Source organism: Mercenaria mercenaria, chromosome 5 (genome assembly GCF_021730395.1).
Source record: "Mercenaria mercenaria strain notata chromosome 5, MADL_Memer_1, whole genome shotgun sequence".
Taxonomy (NCBI): domain Eukaryota; kingdom Metazoa; phylum Mollusca; class Bivalvia; order Venerida; family Veneridae; genus Mercenaria; species Mercenaria mercenaria.
In genome coordinates, this window is record NC_069365.1 from 84,652,646 (window position 1) to 84,668,689 (window position 16,044).

The 16,044-nt window shown below is 34.1% G+C and overlaps 1 protein-coding gene across 1 annotated transcript; it reads left to right on the plus strand.

Moving 5' to 3' along the window:
- Positions 1–351: 351 nt before the first annotated feature.
- Positions 352–15,518, plus strand: LOC128557395 (receptor-type tyrosine-protein phosphatase alpha-like). The gene is made up of 9 exons (XM_053544734.1): positions 352–384; positions 3,274–3,423; positions 4,303–4,417; positions 4,924–4,997; positions 7,661–7,792; positions 8,546–8,668; positions 9,101–9,246; positions 10,417–10,552; positions 11,176–15,518. Exons 1-9 carry the CDS (start codon positions 352–354, stop codon positions 11,245–11,247), a joined length of 981 nt encoding a protein of 326 aa, XP_053400709.1. The 3' UTR covers positions 11,248–15,518.
- The last annotated feature ends 526 nt before the right edge of the window (positions 15,519–16,044 follow it).

The following is a 16,044-nucleotide window of genomic DNA, read 5'->3' on the forward strand; positions in this document are numbered from 1 at the left end:
AGTGGGCACAAATATGTCTTAAGCATGTTGCTGTTAATCTTCAAGTCCATTTTGTCTATTCTGAAATATTGTGGCTTTGCAACCAACACATCCCTATGGCTTAATATCATAGTAAACATACTGCAACAAGTTCAGAATAATAACACTTAAACTAAGACATACTGGTAGACATTTCTTATCTTATTCAATAACTCAGTTCAGGCGAAAGATCAAGTTTGAAGGACGCGCTTGTCAACGCTTTCTGGAATTTCCAACAATACCGGTAATAGAGTCAGGACTGATAAGCATATTAATAAAGTAAACCGTACCAAAAACTTAAAACTGAGGGAAGATCATCTGAATGCACAGAGCATGGCAAATAAAGCAAGTGAAATACAGTTCAAAGTAAGCCCTAAACAAACAAAGGGGAAAACTAAAAAAAAGCATGAACAGGGCACTGGCACAAGACCAAAAAGAAAATATCTCTTTACATGTCATACCCTCCCCGTAGGTATAATACAAGAACCATGGTCATGAACGGGAAAACACACAAACTCATTTCAAGCGTACAATTCTCACCTAAAATGCGCAGCTTGATGACCGGAACATATTGAACAAGTGGTAATTTATCTTCCATTGTGCACCAGTCACTTTGTCCAAATATGTCATATTGCAGAGATACACCACATATTTTATACTTTCATCAATGTGTGTGTGTGTGTGTTTGGGTTAAACGACTTTTTCAATAATTGTTCAGTTATATAATCGACGGTGTCTACTGTATTACAGAAAAAAAAACTTGCATGAGCTTCCGTAATATACATCCGGACTAGAGGTCACAGCAGTGTGTACATGTTAGGCGAAATGTAAACTAACAGGAACAGCATGCAAAATATTCACAGTTATACAATAGAACTAAAGATGATGAATGAGTGATTTTAAATTTGAAATCAAGCATTGGAATACATCTGATTTGTTTATTTCATTCATATTGCACATTTATGAAAGTTATATTAATATAATAACCCTGTGATACTCCACAGGGAGAATACTTTGAAGGGACGACGTGATAATTGTTAAATCCATAATTTAGGCATACAAAAAAGCAATGACAGAACATTTTTAATTTTCCTTGAATATTGATTGAAACAAACTAGATTTTGAAAAAAAATATTGTTCACATATGTCTAGAACTTTGAGAAAATCCTATTTAACAACGGAAGAAAATTTAGCAGGGTATGGCATTATCCATTGAATATAGCAAAGATACTGAAAAGCCACCTCAAAGATAAATAAAAAGATTTGAAATACCTTACAGTCTCTAGAAAAGTATAAAACATAATGTGCTTCCATATAGAATCTCTGAATAAGGCCTGGGATCTCTAGAAGAAACAGTTAAAATGCAGGAAAGAGTCGTAAGTGTGATCGACTAATGTCAATCAAGCTTCGGCAATGTAGAAAATGGAGCACTAGACAGAGAATAAAGAGTGTCCGTAATAAGAAAAAAGAACAGAGGACACGAACCAGATATTTAGGTAATTCTTAGAAAGACATTCACAATGCATTTCCAAACAAATTCACAATGGCTGAGGTTTCATAACTTTCAAAAACACACACAATAATATTTTGTTTACACTTTTCGTATGGGAAACGAATAGAAAGTTAAATAGTTAAATGTATAACATTTTATCAGAAGGTATCATACGCCGCTTTAGAAGGTTCATGTCCATCGATGTATAAACACCTCCGCGGATGTATCTTAATTGTATTTTGGTGTTTACAACATGTGCAAAAGAGTAGTTCTGCTCAAGCAGGGACCTGAAACCGCGGAAGGTAACATGCATTTCTGCTATCGTCCAATAATAGCCTCTATCAAAATCAGTCCTAAAACATCTCCCTGTTTTGTCGTGTTAAGCGGCTAGTTTATTACCATATTTTGTTTTTAATTGCTACAGCAGTGTTATCTATAGAAAGCAGTCTTGTTCATTCAGTATGAGTTGCTGTATATCAACCATTTCACATCGCTCAGCACATTCTAAGCCAGTAAAAATTGTGCCTTGTTGGGCGACAGCAATAACTTATTTCAAGTCATATAATAAAACTTCAAAAATAAGCCCAAATTAAACTTAATTAAATATCATTTTTGTATTCTACAAAAACATTTATGGCGATCCAGTATGTATACATGATTAAACAGTTTAGGTTTTCAGCTGTATTGATTGCGCTCACAAACAGTCTTTAGAACCCTAATGGGTGATGTTAATTATTCAAATACGCTTTGAAATAAGATACTGCCCCCAAAAACATTTGAAATCTCAATTAGTGTTGACAGAAAATCGTTTTCTCTGGTGTTATAGTTCATTCTTTCCTATATTACAGATTAAGTTAACTGTAATTGTTCTTTGTCTTTCTGGTAGGTTTTTTGATATATATATATGAATATAAAACTTATGTTTGAAAAGGACTAAGGTTCATAAAAGAAAACCATACATTCATTCATGCATAATTCCGTTTGATAACAATGAAACCTGCTGGATTTAGTCGCAAGTAAAACAGTATTCTGAATAAATTTGTATTGTGGTGCTATCCAGTCACCTGTGTATGTGGTCTGTAAACAATATAGTCATCTGTTACATTTTATTTCAACTGAATTTGCTACATTACTAATATATCAGGTTTTGGTATTTCCAGCTTTTTCCTTTCGACTTAATCCAACAGGTTCCATTGTTATCAAAGTGAACTATACATGAATGTATGTTTTTCTTCTATGAAACTTAGAAGTGTTGTCATATTGTATAGAATACATGCTTTTCAAACATAAGTTATTTCTTGTTGAACAAACAAATATCAATATATGTTAATATTAATGATGTGTATGTATTTTTCTATTTATATTGATTTCTTTCAGTTGTCCAAATGTATTTTATGCAAAATAAAAGATTAACACTTTCATATTTTCATCGCCATTATAGATCTGTTGTATTGATTTCTAGGAAAAAGGCTTTACATTTTTCTTGTTTCGCGTATTATAGCCAACGTGGCTTTTACTGACGCACAGGCAATTTGGCTTACTTTCCACTGCCTTTTGTCAGTCCTGTTTATAAATATTTCTATTAGATCTGTCAACGACTTCAAAAAGAGTTTACTTAGAAGCAACGGCATCGGATACTTCAAAGACTTTTAGCTTAAATATTAACAAAGATTAGTGTAGTACGTTGCGGTTTACAAATTACATATTAAATGTTAATATGATGAATATCTCTTGCACACAAACATGAATAGTGAATCTTTTAGGAACAATATAAGTACCTACATGGTATCATTGTGGAAGCACTGGTGTTACCATCGCAACCTGTACACACGGACAAGTTTCACGGCGTATACAGTGAGCTCAAAGAGATTGACTCGAAGACCAGAAAGACGAAACTGTACTTGCAGTACGAGGTAGAATCCGAATTGATTTGGTTGCTTCAAATTAATCTGTTTATAGATTCTGTTAACATCAAAAACAATTTCAGTGGCCGTAGACTCAGTGTTGTTCTTATTTTTTAGTTGTTTAGATCATGATTTTTTTTTCAATGTTTATTTATAATAATGATGATCTGCTTTTAAAATGGTTATAGGCGTACTTTTGACTTTTTACCATCGTAGTTTCGTTGTGTCGACTTTTCAACGTCGTGGATTTGTTATTTTGACTATTCAACAAGGAAGTTTCGACTTTTTACCATCGAACGTTCGACTTTTTACCATCGTAATATCGCTTTCCAGATGCACATACGCAAGGAATTTAAAACAACGAATACAATGGTAACAAAGCAGCTTCATCTTAAGACGACAGGATTATGTTCTACCTTGTGTAACGGTAAACAGACATGTGCACATGAGCGAAAGGAAGGCGATAGTAAGATGTTGAAAACTGGAAACTACAGTGGCGGAAAGCCGACAGTACCACAGTGAAAAGTCAAATCAACAAAACCATAGCGTTGAAAATTAGAAACATCGAAACCACGATGGTGAAAAGTTGAAAGTACGATGACGAATGTACGAAACAATGTCGACTTTTCACCATCGTAGTTTCGTTGTTTCGAGCTTTCAACATCGTAGTTTCAGGTTTTCGTCATGTGGTTTCAAGTTTTCATCATCGCAGCTTCATTATTTCGACATTTCAGCATCGTACTATGGTACTTTTGCTGTTTCGAGCTCACAAAATGCGGCGATACTCATAACGGGACACAATAAGATAACGCTTTTTCAATTGTACTTATGAAATACTGCAATATATTACATACTAAAACGCCATGTTGTCGTTTTTAACTATTTCAGGCTCTGATGGGAGAATCAGGAACTGCCAGTGGAAACGACTCGGAGGATGATAATTATACATCAGCAAAGAGAACAGAGAACAAAAAGAAAAATAGATACGACAATATACTTGCACGTAAATACTTTTTAGAAGTCTTTTCACTGAGATATATTTTAAATTGTTTGCATTTATGAGGTTAGACTACGTATTTTGTATATACAATCAATTGTTGGATTGTGTACATATTATTGTTAAAAGACTTAGAATACGTTGTTTACAAATGTTTTCAATAGTAGTGTATAGTTTTTTTTTTATTTTTGTATTTGCAATACAACGTCACGGCTTTTCTAGGAAGCAAATTACGCTTTGGCACATCGAGACATAAATACATTTGAATATGAGTAACGGGATCTTGGATTTATTTCGACATAACAAAAGTGGCATTATGGAGAGAAAATACATACATTAATGATATACGTATATATGAAGGGAAGACGAATTTCTTCTAGAAGTATCGTTAATACAATACTTCTGTGTTGTAAGTTAAGCGTTTCCATTATCTAATTAGTTCCGTCAAGAGTAGAAATAATATTTTGCGCTTTTTGAAGACATATAATTATTTAAATATTTTTCGTTTTCAGCAAACGAGTTCCGGCCATTTCTGCTTACACAAGTGCCTGGATGCACAGATTATATTAATGCTGTGTTTATTCCGGTAAGATTAAATTTGAAGTGCTCTTGGTGTTGTAAGAAAACAGATATATACACAATGTACATTAAATGCATCTGGGACCACTGATGTGGAATTATTTTCAACCGAAAAGATAGCAAATAGCAAAAATATGTATTTAGTATCTTTAATTGGTATTTTTATGCTTTATAATGCCCCACTTGATGAGAGGAGGGTATATTGTTTTTTTGCTCATTGCTGGTCTGTCGGTCGGTCTGTAGGTAAACTTTTTGTTTTTCGATCAAGAACTAGAGAATGCTTGGTTTAAAATTGATCAAACTTCACTGGATGAGTAGTCAAGTCGTGGACACTATTGTTTTGATGGTTAATAGTGAAAGGCAAGGCTCACAGTGACTAAGAGACTGAGTAAACCCAAATAAGACTAAATTCAACTTATATCTACCCTTACCTTTTATTGTTAAGTCTAATTTCATGTTGATTGCCTTGGTCAGTAGGTGACCCCTCTGTTGTCTTAAGTGTCAGAAGAGGTCAAGGTCTCAGTAACCTTGAGACAAAAAACTTTTTCTACACAATAACTAAAGAACGCTTTGACCAACAATCGTCATACTTCATTGGATAATTGCTGCAGGTCAGACGTTTTGAATGTCTGTTAAGGAAAGGTCAAGATCATAGAGAGGCAATAGTCGGTTTCCGCTCAAACACTTAAGAACGCTTTGACATATAGTTAATTGGATAATTGCCTCTGTTCGGAAGATTACCACTATTATTTTGAAGTCACAAGATCAGAGGTCAAGATCAAAGTGACTTTGCGATAAGAAAGAGGTTCCATGCAGAAATTTTTTTATTCACATACCATATAAATTATGGTTTTGAAGAATAACTGCTTTACAGAACCCTCTGTCGGAATCTATTTGGATAGAAATTGAATTTGAAACAAACAAATGCCGCTAATATTGTCCACAACATTCAGCCGTTGAACTGTGAAATATATGTTGAATAAAAATTTGCATTGAGAAATTGTTACATTTATAATCACGAGTTTTGAAATAATATCTTTAATGTCGGAAATGTGCCTTCTTGAATTACAAGTGATTTTTCCGTAACATTACTAGACCGAATTGCTTTAACTAATTATTATATTTATGATTTTGAAACAATCAAAAATATCAGTGATATGTTTGGAACGCATGCATTTGATAAGATTCCGCAGATAGCGCATACTTTGACAAACTTGATCAAGAGAGTCATTTGATAGAATGATATGTCCTGTTTTTGTAATAAAATAAATTCCACAACGCAGACTTTTACAAGTACATTTCTTGAAGAATCATAGTCATGTTTACTCCAGATGTTTGAAACAATAGGCAAGTTGACAGGTCTTGGTATAACTCGGAACTTTGAAATTCTAGAAAACGCAAAAGACAAAAAGAAAAGCTGACGGCTCGGGAAGAACCTTTAACGTGTACTCTTATAAAATGCTTAGAAATGAAGTCAATAATATAAAATATATGAAAAGGAACTTTTCTCTAATATAGGGTTGTTTTTGCACTTTATGATCTAATCTCAATAACTGATAAACCACAATACTGGAAAATAGTTAAACTATTGGCAAAAGAAAGTTCGAGTTGTGAAACAATTATGCTTTATGCAAATGATAATCTGATCATTATAGATAGAAACTACATTTTGTTCCATCAATTTTAACTACTGATGATTTAAATTCCAGTTTGCCAGATAGTTCGGTGAAAACAAACAATATTTAGGAGGACATCACTAGTACAGAACAAGCGTTTTACAGACAATTAATCAAATCATGTAACAAATAAATTCAGACTCTGCGGATCCGAAAATGTTAAAGGATTCTTGTAACACAATTTGTAAACCATTAACTACTTTTTTCAAAATGTCTTTTCAACCTCATAAATATTCAAGTTTGGAAGTAAGTGTAACATGAATAAATATTTTATTTTGTTTTAAATGAAAATTACATTATACATGAATATCAAGTTGGATTTCTACTAGGCCAATCTACTGTTTATCTTTATTTTGTAGAAAGATATATTTCAGCATGTGTAACATTTCATGAAAACAATAACACTAGAATGATGGAATCTAGATTAGAATTACAGGCTCCTTTGATCAGAGTTGTGTTCAAATGAACAAAAGATAGTATTTGCCCTTTCTAGTTACATTTCTATTTGCCACTGTATTAATAATCATTTTGTTGTAATCATATAATTTCTTTAAGCCGTTTTAATTACTGTGAACTACAAAGACAGTGATGCTTATTTTGTAAAATTTAGTGTGACAACTTGGAGGGGCCAGCCCTCTAATAGTGACCGAACCCGTTTGTTTATATATCATTTATTCATGCATTTATTAATTTGGTTATAAAACAATAGTCATTTCTAGTGATATGTGAATCTGTTTTAAAATTTAAGCAATAAAATATTATTAAATCAATTTGATATATTGCACCTATTCGAATCGGAGGAGGCATGGAGTATTTAATCATGCCCTTTTGTAAAATTAAAGTTATATAACAATTGAAATGTCATACGTATTGATAGACACAATAACAAAGAAATAATATTTGCGATATAAAAAGCATTTTATTTATTTTATATAATTCATCTGTTTGAAAAAGACAGAGTATATTTCACTGAACGTTTGTTATACGCTTTTAGGGCTACCGAGATAAGTTTGGCTACATTCTGACCCAGACACCAATGCAGGCTACAGCTATCGACTGTTGTCGTCTAGTTTATGAGCAGGAGGTCAAGGTCATTGTCGCTTTTCAAGAAAATGGTGATGATGATGTAAATACATTTTGTCATATCCTGGTTCATGTTATTGAAAGGTGTTAGATAAATTATATACAGCACGGTATTATTATATAATTAGCAAATAAATGCATTCCCACTTTTGTAAATTTAAACAAACAATATGTCGTCAATACGATGGGTAGTTGAAAACTCCCCCTTGGCAGAGCTACTTTGATTTCTGTCTTCTGGCCTGTTTCGTCGGACCCTTAAGTTTTCCCTGTTGCTCTGTCTTCTGTAAAGGCATTCGGTACATTTGTTTTTGCTTCTTCAGGATTGTTTTATATACATAAACAAGATCATATTTGTGTTATATATAGCATGCCTTTTTCCTATATCCTTTTTTTACACTGTCCTTTGACTTTGGAAAATGGTGGCGGTAAAGGTAAGGTTGGGTGCACCATTAACCGGTTTAAGCTTCCCATTAATGTTTTTGGCAGTACCTCACTGTGCTTTTAGATTACGTGTGTTTGATTCGTTTGTGGGTGTGCACGTACTCGTGCTAGGTTGTGGTTAGGTGGGGCTGGGGGCGAGTGTTCGTGCATTTTTGGAACGAGGCTTTCCCTGTTCGGTACTTGTTTTTGTTTTCAAAGTCAGATGAAGTACCATACTCTCCATTTTTGGTCTTTCAAGGACTGATGTAGATTGTGCATTCGACATTATAACAATTTGATAAAAGTGCTGTTGTACAAATGTTCCAAATCAGATTTTTTTTCTAATTTTAATCAATTATATTTTTAAAATATATAGATCGGTACCTATTTACCAGAGAAAGGATCTGTTAAGCTTGGCCCATATTCTATGGCATTCGTTGCGGAAGACGACCAGATGAATTACACCAAACGTGATTACCAGTTAACATTTCGGTCAGAGGTATTTATACGAAAGTAATCAAATAACATTGATAACAGAAATAGGCAGGAAATAAAGGGAAGACAATTGTATGTAAAAAGAAGTAACTCGCGAACATTTTAAATATTTAGAGCACTGCTCATGTCCAGTTAAGTTTTCTTATTTGTTTGTTATGGACCTCAAGTCACATTATCACAGTATTAGGTCATACAGCTTTTAACTGTGGAGTACGGCTCTCGATACCCCTCCAGGAATTGTTGCAGACATAAAAAGGCACAATAACTAGGACATCGTCAAGTTTCATTTTCCAATAAACTGTATTAAACCTAAGTGGCTTTGCATTGATGGAACCTCTCTACAGTGCATTTTTGAATCAACAATTCTATGAATTGTCATTCAATATGCGTACACCATGCATTCATCCTATAATATCTGATTTGTATTAATTTGTAGAAGCGCTCGGTTACACAACTTATGTTCAAGCAATGGCCACCGACAAGTTTGGTACCATCGGATCCCTGCAAAATGTTATATTTTCTGGAAGAGTTAGAAACATTGCAGAGACAAAACGACAATAAAACAATACTGATCCAATGTCTGTAAGTCATAACCTTTATATATATTACAAAAAATACTGTCACTGAAATAAAGTTGCAACTGAATCTCATTGATAGTTTCCTTATTTACGTTATTATTGCAAGATTTTTAGACTGACCTTGCCCGACTAAAAAAAGAACAGCTGTTGATCAGAACTGGAAATGACTGACTTAAAACATAAGATAGTCATAGACTTTGTGAGCAATTACCTACATTTAATGAGTGTTGGACGGATTATCATTATTGTATGTGTGTGTACGTGTGCGCGTGTGTATGTGCGTATGTGTGTGTACACTACCGATAAGCAATATAGGCGACTCCTTGACAAGCTTTATTAGTAATTTCAATAGATAGATACAGAATACGCTTTATTTGCAGAATATCTCCTGGTTCATTAGCGTACCGGGTGTCCAGCTTCCAAACATGAAGCTGTTACCCCGATGCTAGTAATTCTAAGTTTGACTAGGGGGTCTCGGACTCACGAACCTTTGTTTCGAATGTCAGTCAATTTTACTACTGGACATCTGCGTCCGCTCTGCATGATTTTGAAAAATGACCGCCTCTAAATAAACTGGGTATCAACTCACTTGAATTCCGACAACATTTACAATCAGCGACCGTTCAGATGACACCGTTTACCGGTTAAAAGCTTGCTTATTTGTTCATATCACAGAAGCAGGTGTATATACTCACATATTACTTTGTGAAATGCTGTGTTTCGTAACGTTAACAATTTGAAACTGGCTATTTATATCAACACAAAACCTTTATGGATTTTTTTTCCGGGGTTTTACATCAAATCGAGAATTGTAGGCCATTTGGATTTTAAATTAGATACTTTCCAGGTTTTGTATGGTGCAGGAAGACCCCCACATGCTGGTCAATCATGCATCGTGGGCGGGCATCTGGGTAGAACCAACGACCTTCCATAAGCCAGTTGAATGGCGTCCTCATATAAAAGAATCCGCACCTCAAGCGAGGTTCCGAACCCTCTTCGATGAGGGACAATTGATTTGAAGTAAGCGACATTAATCACTCGGCGACGGAAATTTAGACAGATGTTATTTATACATCATTATTTCAATTATGTTAGAAAAGCAGCAACAAGTCTTTTATAATGTTTCGTTTCAATGTACTATTCTTGAAAATCAGTGTTTATATTACTATTACAGGAATGGTGCTGAACGAAGCGGTTTAGTCGCAGTTTTGATGAATATTTTTGAGCGTTTGAGATTCGATAAGGAAGTTTCAATCCCCCTAGTGATACGTCAGTTGAAAGTCAGACGCCAACAGATTGTTCCAAACTTTGTGAGTTAATAAAAGATATAAGAGAGCTAATTTGAATTCATTATTTAAGTTTTGTATTTTGATGATATTATTTATATGTCCTTAAAAGATTTTTGATAGTTTGTTTTGTTGTTTATGTTTGATCTTCATTTGATTTGTCTTCGCGCATTTATGACGTATTTGTTATCCTCTGCCTTCTGCAAAGTTTATGTGTACGTGCATTCATGTACATGTCTCTTTATGTTATGTATTTATTTACATATGCATTTGTAGTTTACCTAATACTAGTATCTCTTTATATGTCAAATGTACCAGTACGTTTATTAAGATTTCTTCTAATCGCTGGATTGCCGCTTCATTTCATAATCAATATTACAAGTATAATGGAAATATTCATAACTTTCGAGTAAATAGCCTCTTTTTAAATTGGTGATCTTTGAAATACGTTTGTTTTACATGTTAGATCAAACATTTCTTCAACCGTGAACAATATCATTTATATTTCAGTTTAAGTCACGACTAGATCAGTTATGAAACTTTTTGCAGTTATTCACTCGAAGGAAAAAATAACAATCTCACCATTTATCAGCAAATATACTTCTGAATGAATGGCTGATTTATGTTCTTATATTGTCTGTTTTCAGGAGCAGTTCAAATTCTGCCATGACGTTGTTCTTTCCCATATTGAGAGCAATTCAACATATGCTAACATGTGACATATATATGTGACAGATATATAGATACATTATTTTATCATTTCTATCATGTCATCCCGCTTTCTCGAACAAAGAGCAATTCAACAGGTGACGAATGAATAAATATTGATACACTATTCTACATTGACAGTATGCTTTTCTATATTGAGAGGAAATCAACATATACTGATATGTGATGAAAGTATTGACAAAAGTATTGATACAATATCCTGCCATGTCATCATCAACATCATCATCATCATCTTCAGTAATCTCCTCACTCTAGAAGAGTATACTCGCGACTAACATGTTTTCCTGCAGTTAGATTACTAGTAATTCAACAAGTACTAACATTTAACAAAAATACAGATGAACCTTTCTACTATGACATTGTGCTTTCCTTCTCATGTTTAGGTTTATTCAACAAATACTAACATTTGATAAAAATACAGGTGATTCTTTCTACTATGACATTGTACTTTCCTTCTCGTGTTTAGGGAAATTCAACGTATGCAAACATTTGATGACTATAGAACGCGATAGCAAACGCATAGAAGATGAAGAAATGATGAAAGAATTTTTTAATATGATATTATTTCGGATTGGTTTTCCATTCATTATCAAGGCTTTTAATTAAATCATACCCGTATATTAACATAAATAAGCGATCACAGAGATAATAAGTACACGATGACATAAGTTTCTATAAGAAACATTTTTGTTATACGTTTGTATAAGATTTTTCTTTATCTACACTTTATTGCATTCATTTACAGAATGAGATCAGTTATGCTATTTCTTTTGAGATTGGATTAAACTTGATGTGTAACGGTATCAACCGAAGGTCTACATTTTAAACACACCAAATTGATTTCATACCAAAAATATAATTACCGTGATTGAACTGGCTAAATATATATTTTTAAATGTGCTTAATAACATATACTATAATAATAAATGTGCATTAGCAAAGCTTAATTCCTATCACAAATGATTAAATATTACCCAATATGACAATGTTTGACGTAATTGGTGTTCATTGTTAACATCAGTTGACCGAATATGCTTATGTAGTCTCAGAAGGTGCTGCAAAAAGACCAGTGCCTTTTGAGAAAAAAACAAAACAACGCCAGATCATTGAAAGAAAGGATTGTTTCACATGAAAATTGATCTGTGTATAAAACATGTATATTACTCTCCAAAACAATTGACAGTATTCGGATAGATAGATTGAATTCCGAAAAAGGACTGCATAAAGGGGCCACACATTCGGACAGTTCTACGCCTTTAAAAACTCAATATTTTCAAAGACCTGTTACATATCGTTGTTTTGATGTATTTCCAATAATGTCCCAGTGCTGACATTTAACATGATAACTAGATGGAACATAGTTTTCAGCAATTGTTTACTAATGACATTCATTTCTAAAGGGGGACAACTTTTTCAGAATATTTTAAGTATCCATTGTACACGACAGTATGACAGAACGCGTAATCGTTAGGTTGATTGTTGGTAAAGATGTTGTTCGTTTATCAAATAGTTCTGTATTTTGATGATATACTCCTAAACCTTAAACTTTATTGAAACTTTAAAAATCTTGCTTCCAATTGTGGTAAGGCTAGCTGTCTTTATCACTCGGCAGCTGCTTCAATACTTATATGAAAGTTTATGTGCTAGTTATATTTCACTGACTGTACATGTTAGTAAATTCATACGCTAGAACATGTTAAAGAGATTAGGGCAAACTTGTCTGATGAAACCTTTTGACAAAAACTTTTTTGTAGTAATCAGAAAGTTGTCGTTAGAGCTTAGTCAACTCACCGATTAGAATGTTTCTGTCTACAAAATTTGTTCCAGTTCACGTAATCCTTCGCGTGTATCCGTGCTATACACCGGGCAAATTAAAGAACCATACTGTTTATTAGCAAAGAGCTAGGCTAAGATAGCCGGACAGGCCTTATCAAAAAGGATTTCTCTCTCTGATCTGGGGTCTTTATCTTACTCTGTCCATCCATCTGGCCAGATTGCCATGTGGGGTCGTGAGTTCAATCCTCGGGAGAGATGTATGTTCTCCGTGGCGATTTGATAACAGACCGAAAACATTTCGTCCTCCACCTCTGATTCACATTGGGAAGATGGCAGCTAGTATTTGCGGAGAACAGGCTTGTACTGTTACACAATCTGGGAACTCTGGTTACGTTAACTACCTGCCGTTACATAACTGAAATACTGTTTGAAATCGGCGTTAAATCCAAAACAAACAAACACACTTCTAAATGTATCATGACGCGCCACAAAATGACTGTATTCTTTTGTATTTCCACGATGGTAATCATACATGATTTGCACGATAAATAAGAGAAAGTACAAATTTAGTTACAAATTGTTACAAATTGACAGTCACTGTGACATATTATAGATCAAGGCAAAGTGTCTAAATATGTTATTTAATCTATGTAACAGTACTGGTATCCACAGAACTAGTTTCATCATGTTGAGTTTGGTCAAATTTTGTTTCTAGAGTGTACAATATTGACTGAATAAATTTGCAGATGAAGTTGTGAAAACACATTAATTCAGGGAGAGCCTATATTTTCCATCTGTCATCTTGTAGTATAGCGGTATTATCAGAATGATTTTCACGAAGTTCAGGTAGGAGGTAAAAGTAGGTCACTAGGTTATGGTGGGTCTTTAAGTAGAACTTAAAAAACTTAACACGATTAAAACCCCAGTTTCCTTTATACCGGTTATCGACCGTTCGAAGGCGGTGGCCACATTTTCCACTTGTTTTTTTGTTTTTTGTCCGTTTCTTACTTTATGTTACGTGTATTTTCTTGCTTGTTGATGGTGTTTCTTTTCTCTTTCCCCTTGCATTTAAGCCCTCTCTTTTGTATTAGTGAGGTTAAATGCTCACCAGATTTTTTGCCGCCAGCCGTTCCTAGTGCTGTTTTTCCTGCTTGTCTGCGCTGTGGAATACGGTTAAGGGAGAGTGCGTTATTGGAGTGTGGCTTTCCCTGTTGAATAGTCATCCTTGCTTTTTTCACTTTCCCCAACATCCCCACCCTTCTATCTACCACTTACCTAATTTGTACTTTGCATATAATCAGAATGTACTTGTTGGATTTTTTAAGCCATCCATCTGCTATTTTTTCAGTTACAGTTTATTTTTGTTGCGGTCCTACTTTGCAATTCATGGCTCTATGGCTGTGTTAGGAGTGCTCTGTGATTCCAGGAAATTTACCCTTACCTTTTTTTTTTATCCTTTTTTATTTATGTTGCTTTATGTTATAATTTGTTAGTATTACCATATACCTCTGTAAGAATACACCTTTTATCAGACGCTAAGTGAATAGAAAACTGGACCAGTCGGCTATATGGCTTTCTCAAAAAACAATATTTTTGAAATATCATACAGACTATAATTCAAATGGCTTTCTTATTTTGACTTTTTGCTTTGATTATTGTTTATCTTTAGATATGCTAATTTGAACAAACGATTAAATGTGTCGCAGTTGTGAGTGTATCATCTCAATATATAATTATAAACCATTTCATATATTGTATACATGTTCTTTATCTATGCGCAAATGCGCAATCTACTTTTCAAATGGTACTTACTTGTATTATTCACCAATATCTCACCTTATAGAGCTTTTGATATATTTGAAATTGTATATTTTTGAGCATAAGAGAAATAGCAGATTAAAAAAAGTGAAATAAAACTCACGGTCGCATTTGGACAGTTGCAGAAAAGAATCGGACAAGCCATTCTGAAAAACAATGGAATGGTTTTGGTGGCCAAACAAAGATGAAATATTTCAGTGAATTTAACCAGTCGTCCGCGTCAATCACTTTTAACTTTTGCAAGAATATAAGTAGTGGACTTCGCAACCGAGTGGTGAATGTAGCTTCTTATCTATTGCTTCTCAACACTGTTTGTACAACCACGCTCGGAATGTAATGTTCAGGTGTTTATTCTGATTTGTCTTTCCATGTGGCCTATCGTGCAACAAATTGCACGCACAAGAGGTGCATCAGGTATATCTTCCTCATCTTAACTGAAATGACATCATATGACCTTGATCCTGACAGTGTAGCTTATGACAAAACAGGAACAACTGTTAAAATAAAAAAACAACATTAAGTTAGCTCAATGATAGAATCATGGAGACAAACACAGTTAAACCAGTACTATACTTCACCTCAGAGCACTTAATACAATTGATTTTGTTTGTATTTTTCAAATTTATAGTGGATTTATATGAATAAAGATCACTTAAAATAAAGACCACTCTTTGTCCCTCTTTGACTGTTATCTGTATTAATCTGCCACCTTCGAGTTTTAAATTTTTCTGCTGACAACAACGTTTCAAAAACATTTCTTAAGATTTGTTTAGTTATTGTAATTGCGAGGAATTATAAGTAAAATAAAAATGAAACTAATTGATATCACCTTGTTAAAAACACACCTGTTATTTGAACGTAAAAGCATAGATTTATTTATTTTATTTTGTTGGGTTTAACGTCGCACCGTCGCAATTATAGGTCATATGGCGACTTTCCAGCTTTGATGGTTGAGGAAGACCCCAGGTGCCCCTCCGTGCATTATTTCATCACGAGCAGGCACCTTGTTAGAACCACCGACCTTCCGTAAGCCAGCTGGATGGCTTCCTCACATGAAGAATTCAACGCCTCGAGTGAGGCTCGAACCCACACCGATGAGGGGTAAGTGATTCGAAGTCAGCGACCTTAACCACGCGGCCACGGAGACCCCGTTATTGCATAGAGCTTAAAATGTTTACTACTAGCATACCATT

Bases quoted from the DNA above. Each gene is read 5' to 3' on its own strand.
- LOC128557395 (XM_053544734.1), top strand. From the start codon at position 352: ATGGCAAATAAAGCAAGTGAAATACAGTTCAAA. The intron at 385-3,273 runs GTAAGCCCTAAA...TGAATCTTTTAG, and splicing joins CAAGTGAAATACAGTTCAAA to GAACAATATAAGTACCTACA. The intron at 8,669-9,100 runs GTATTTATACGA...ATTAATTTGTAG, and splicing joins AGTTAACATTTCGGTCAGAG to AAGCGCTCGGTTACACAACT.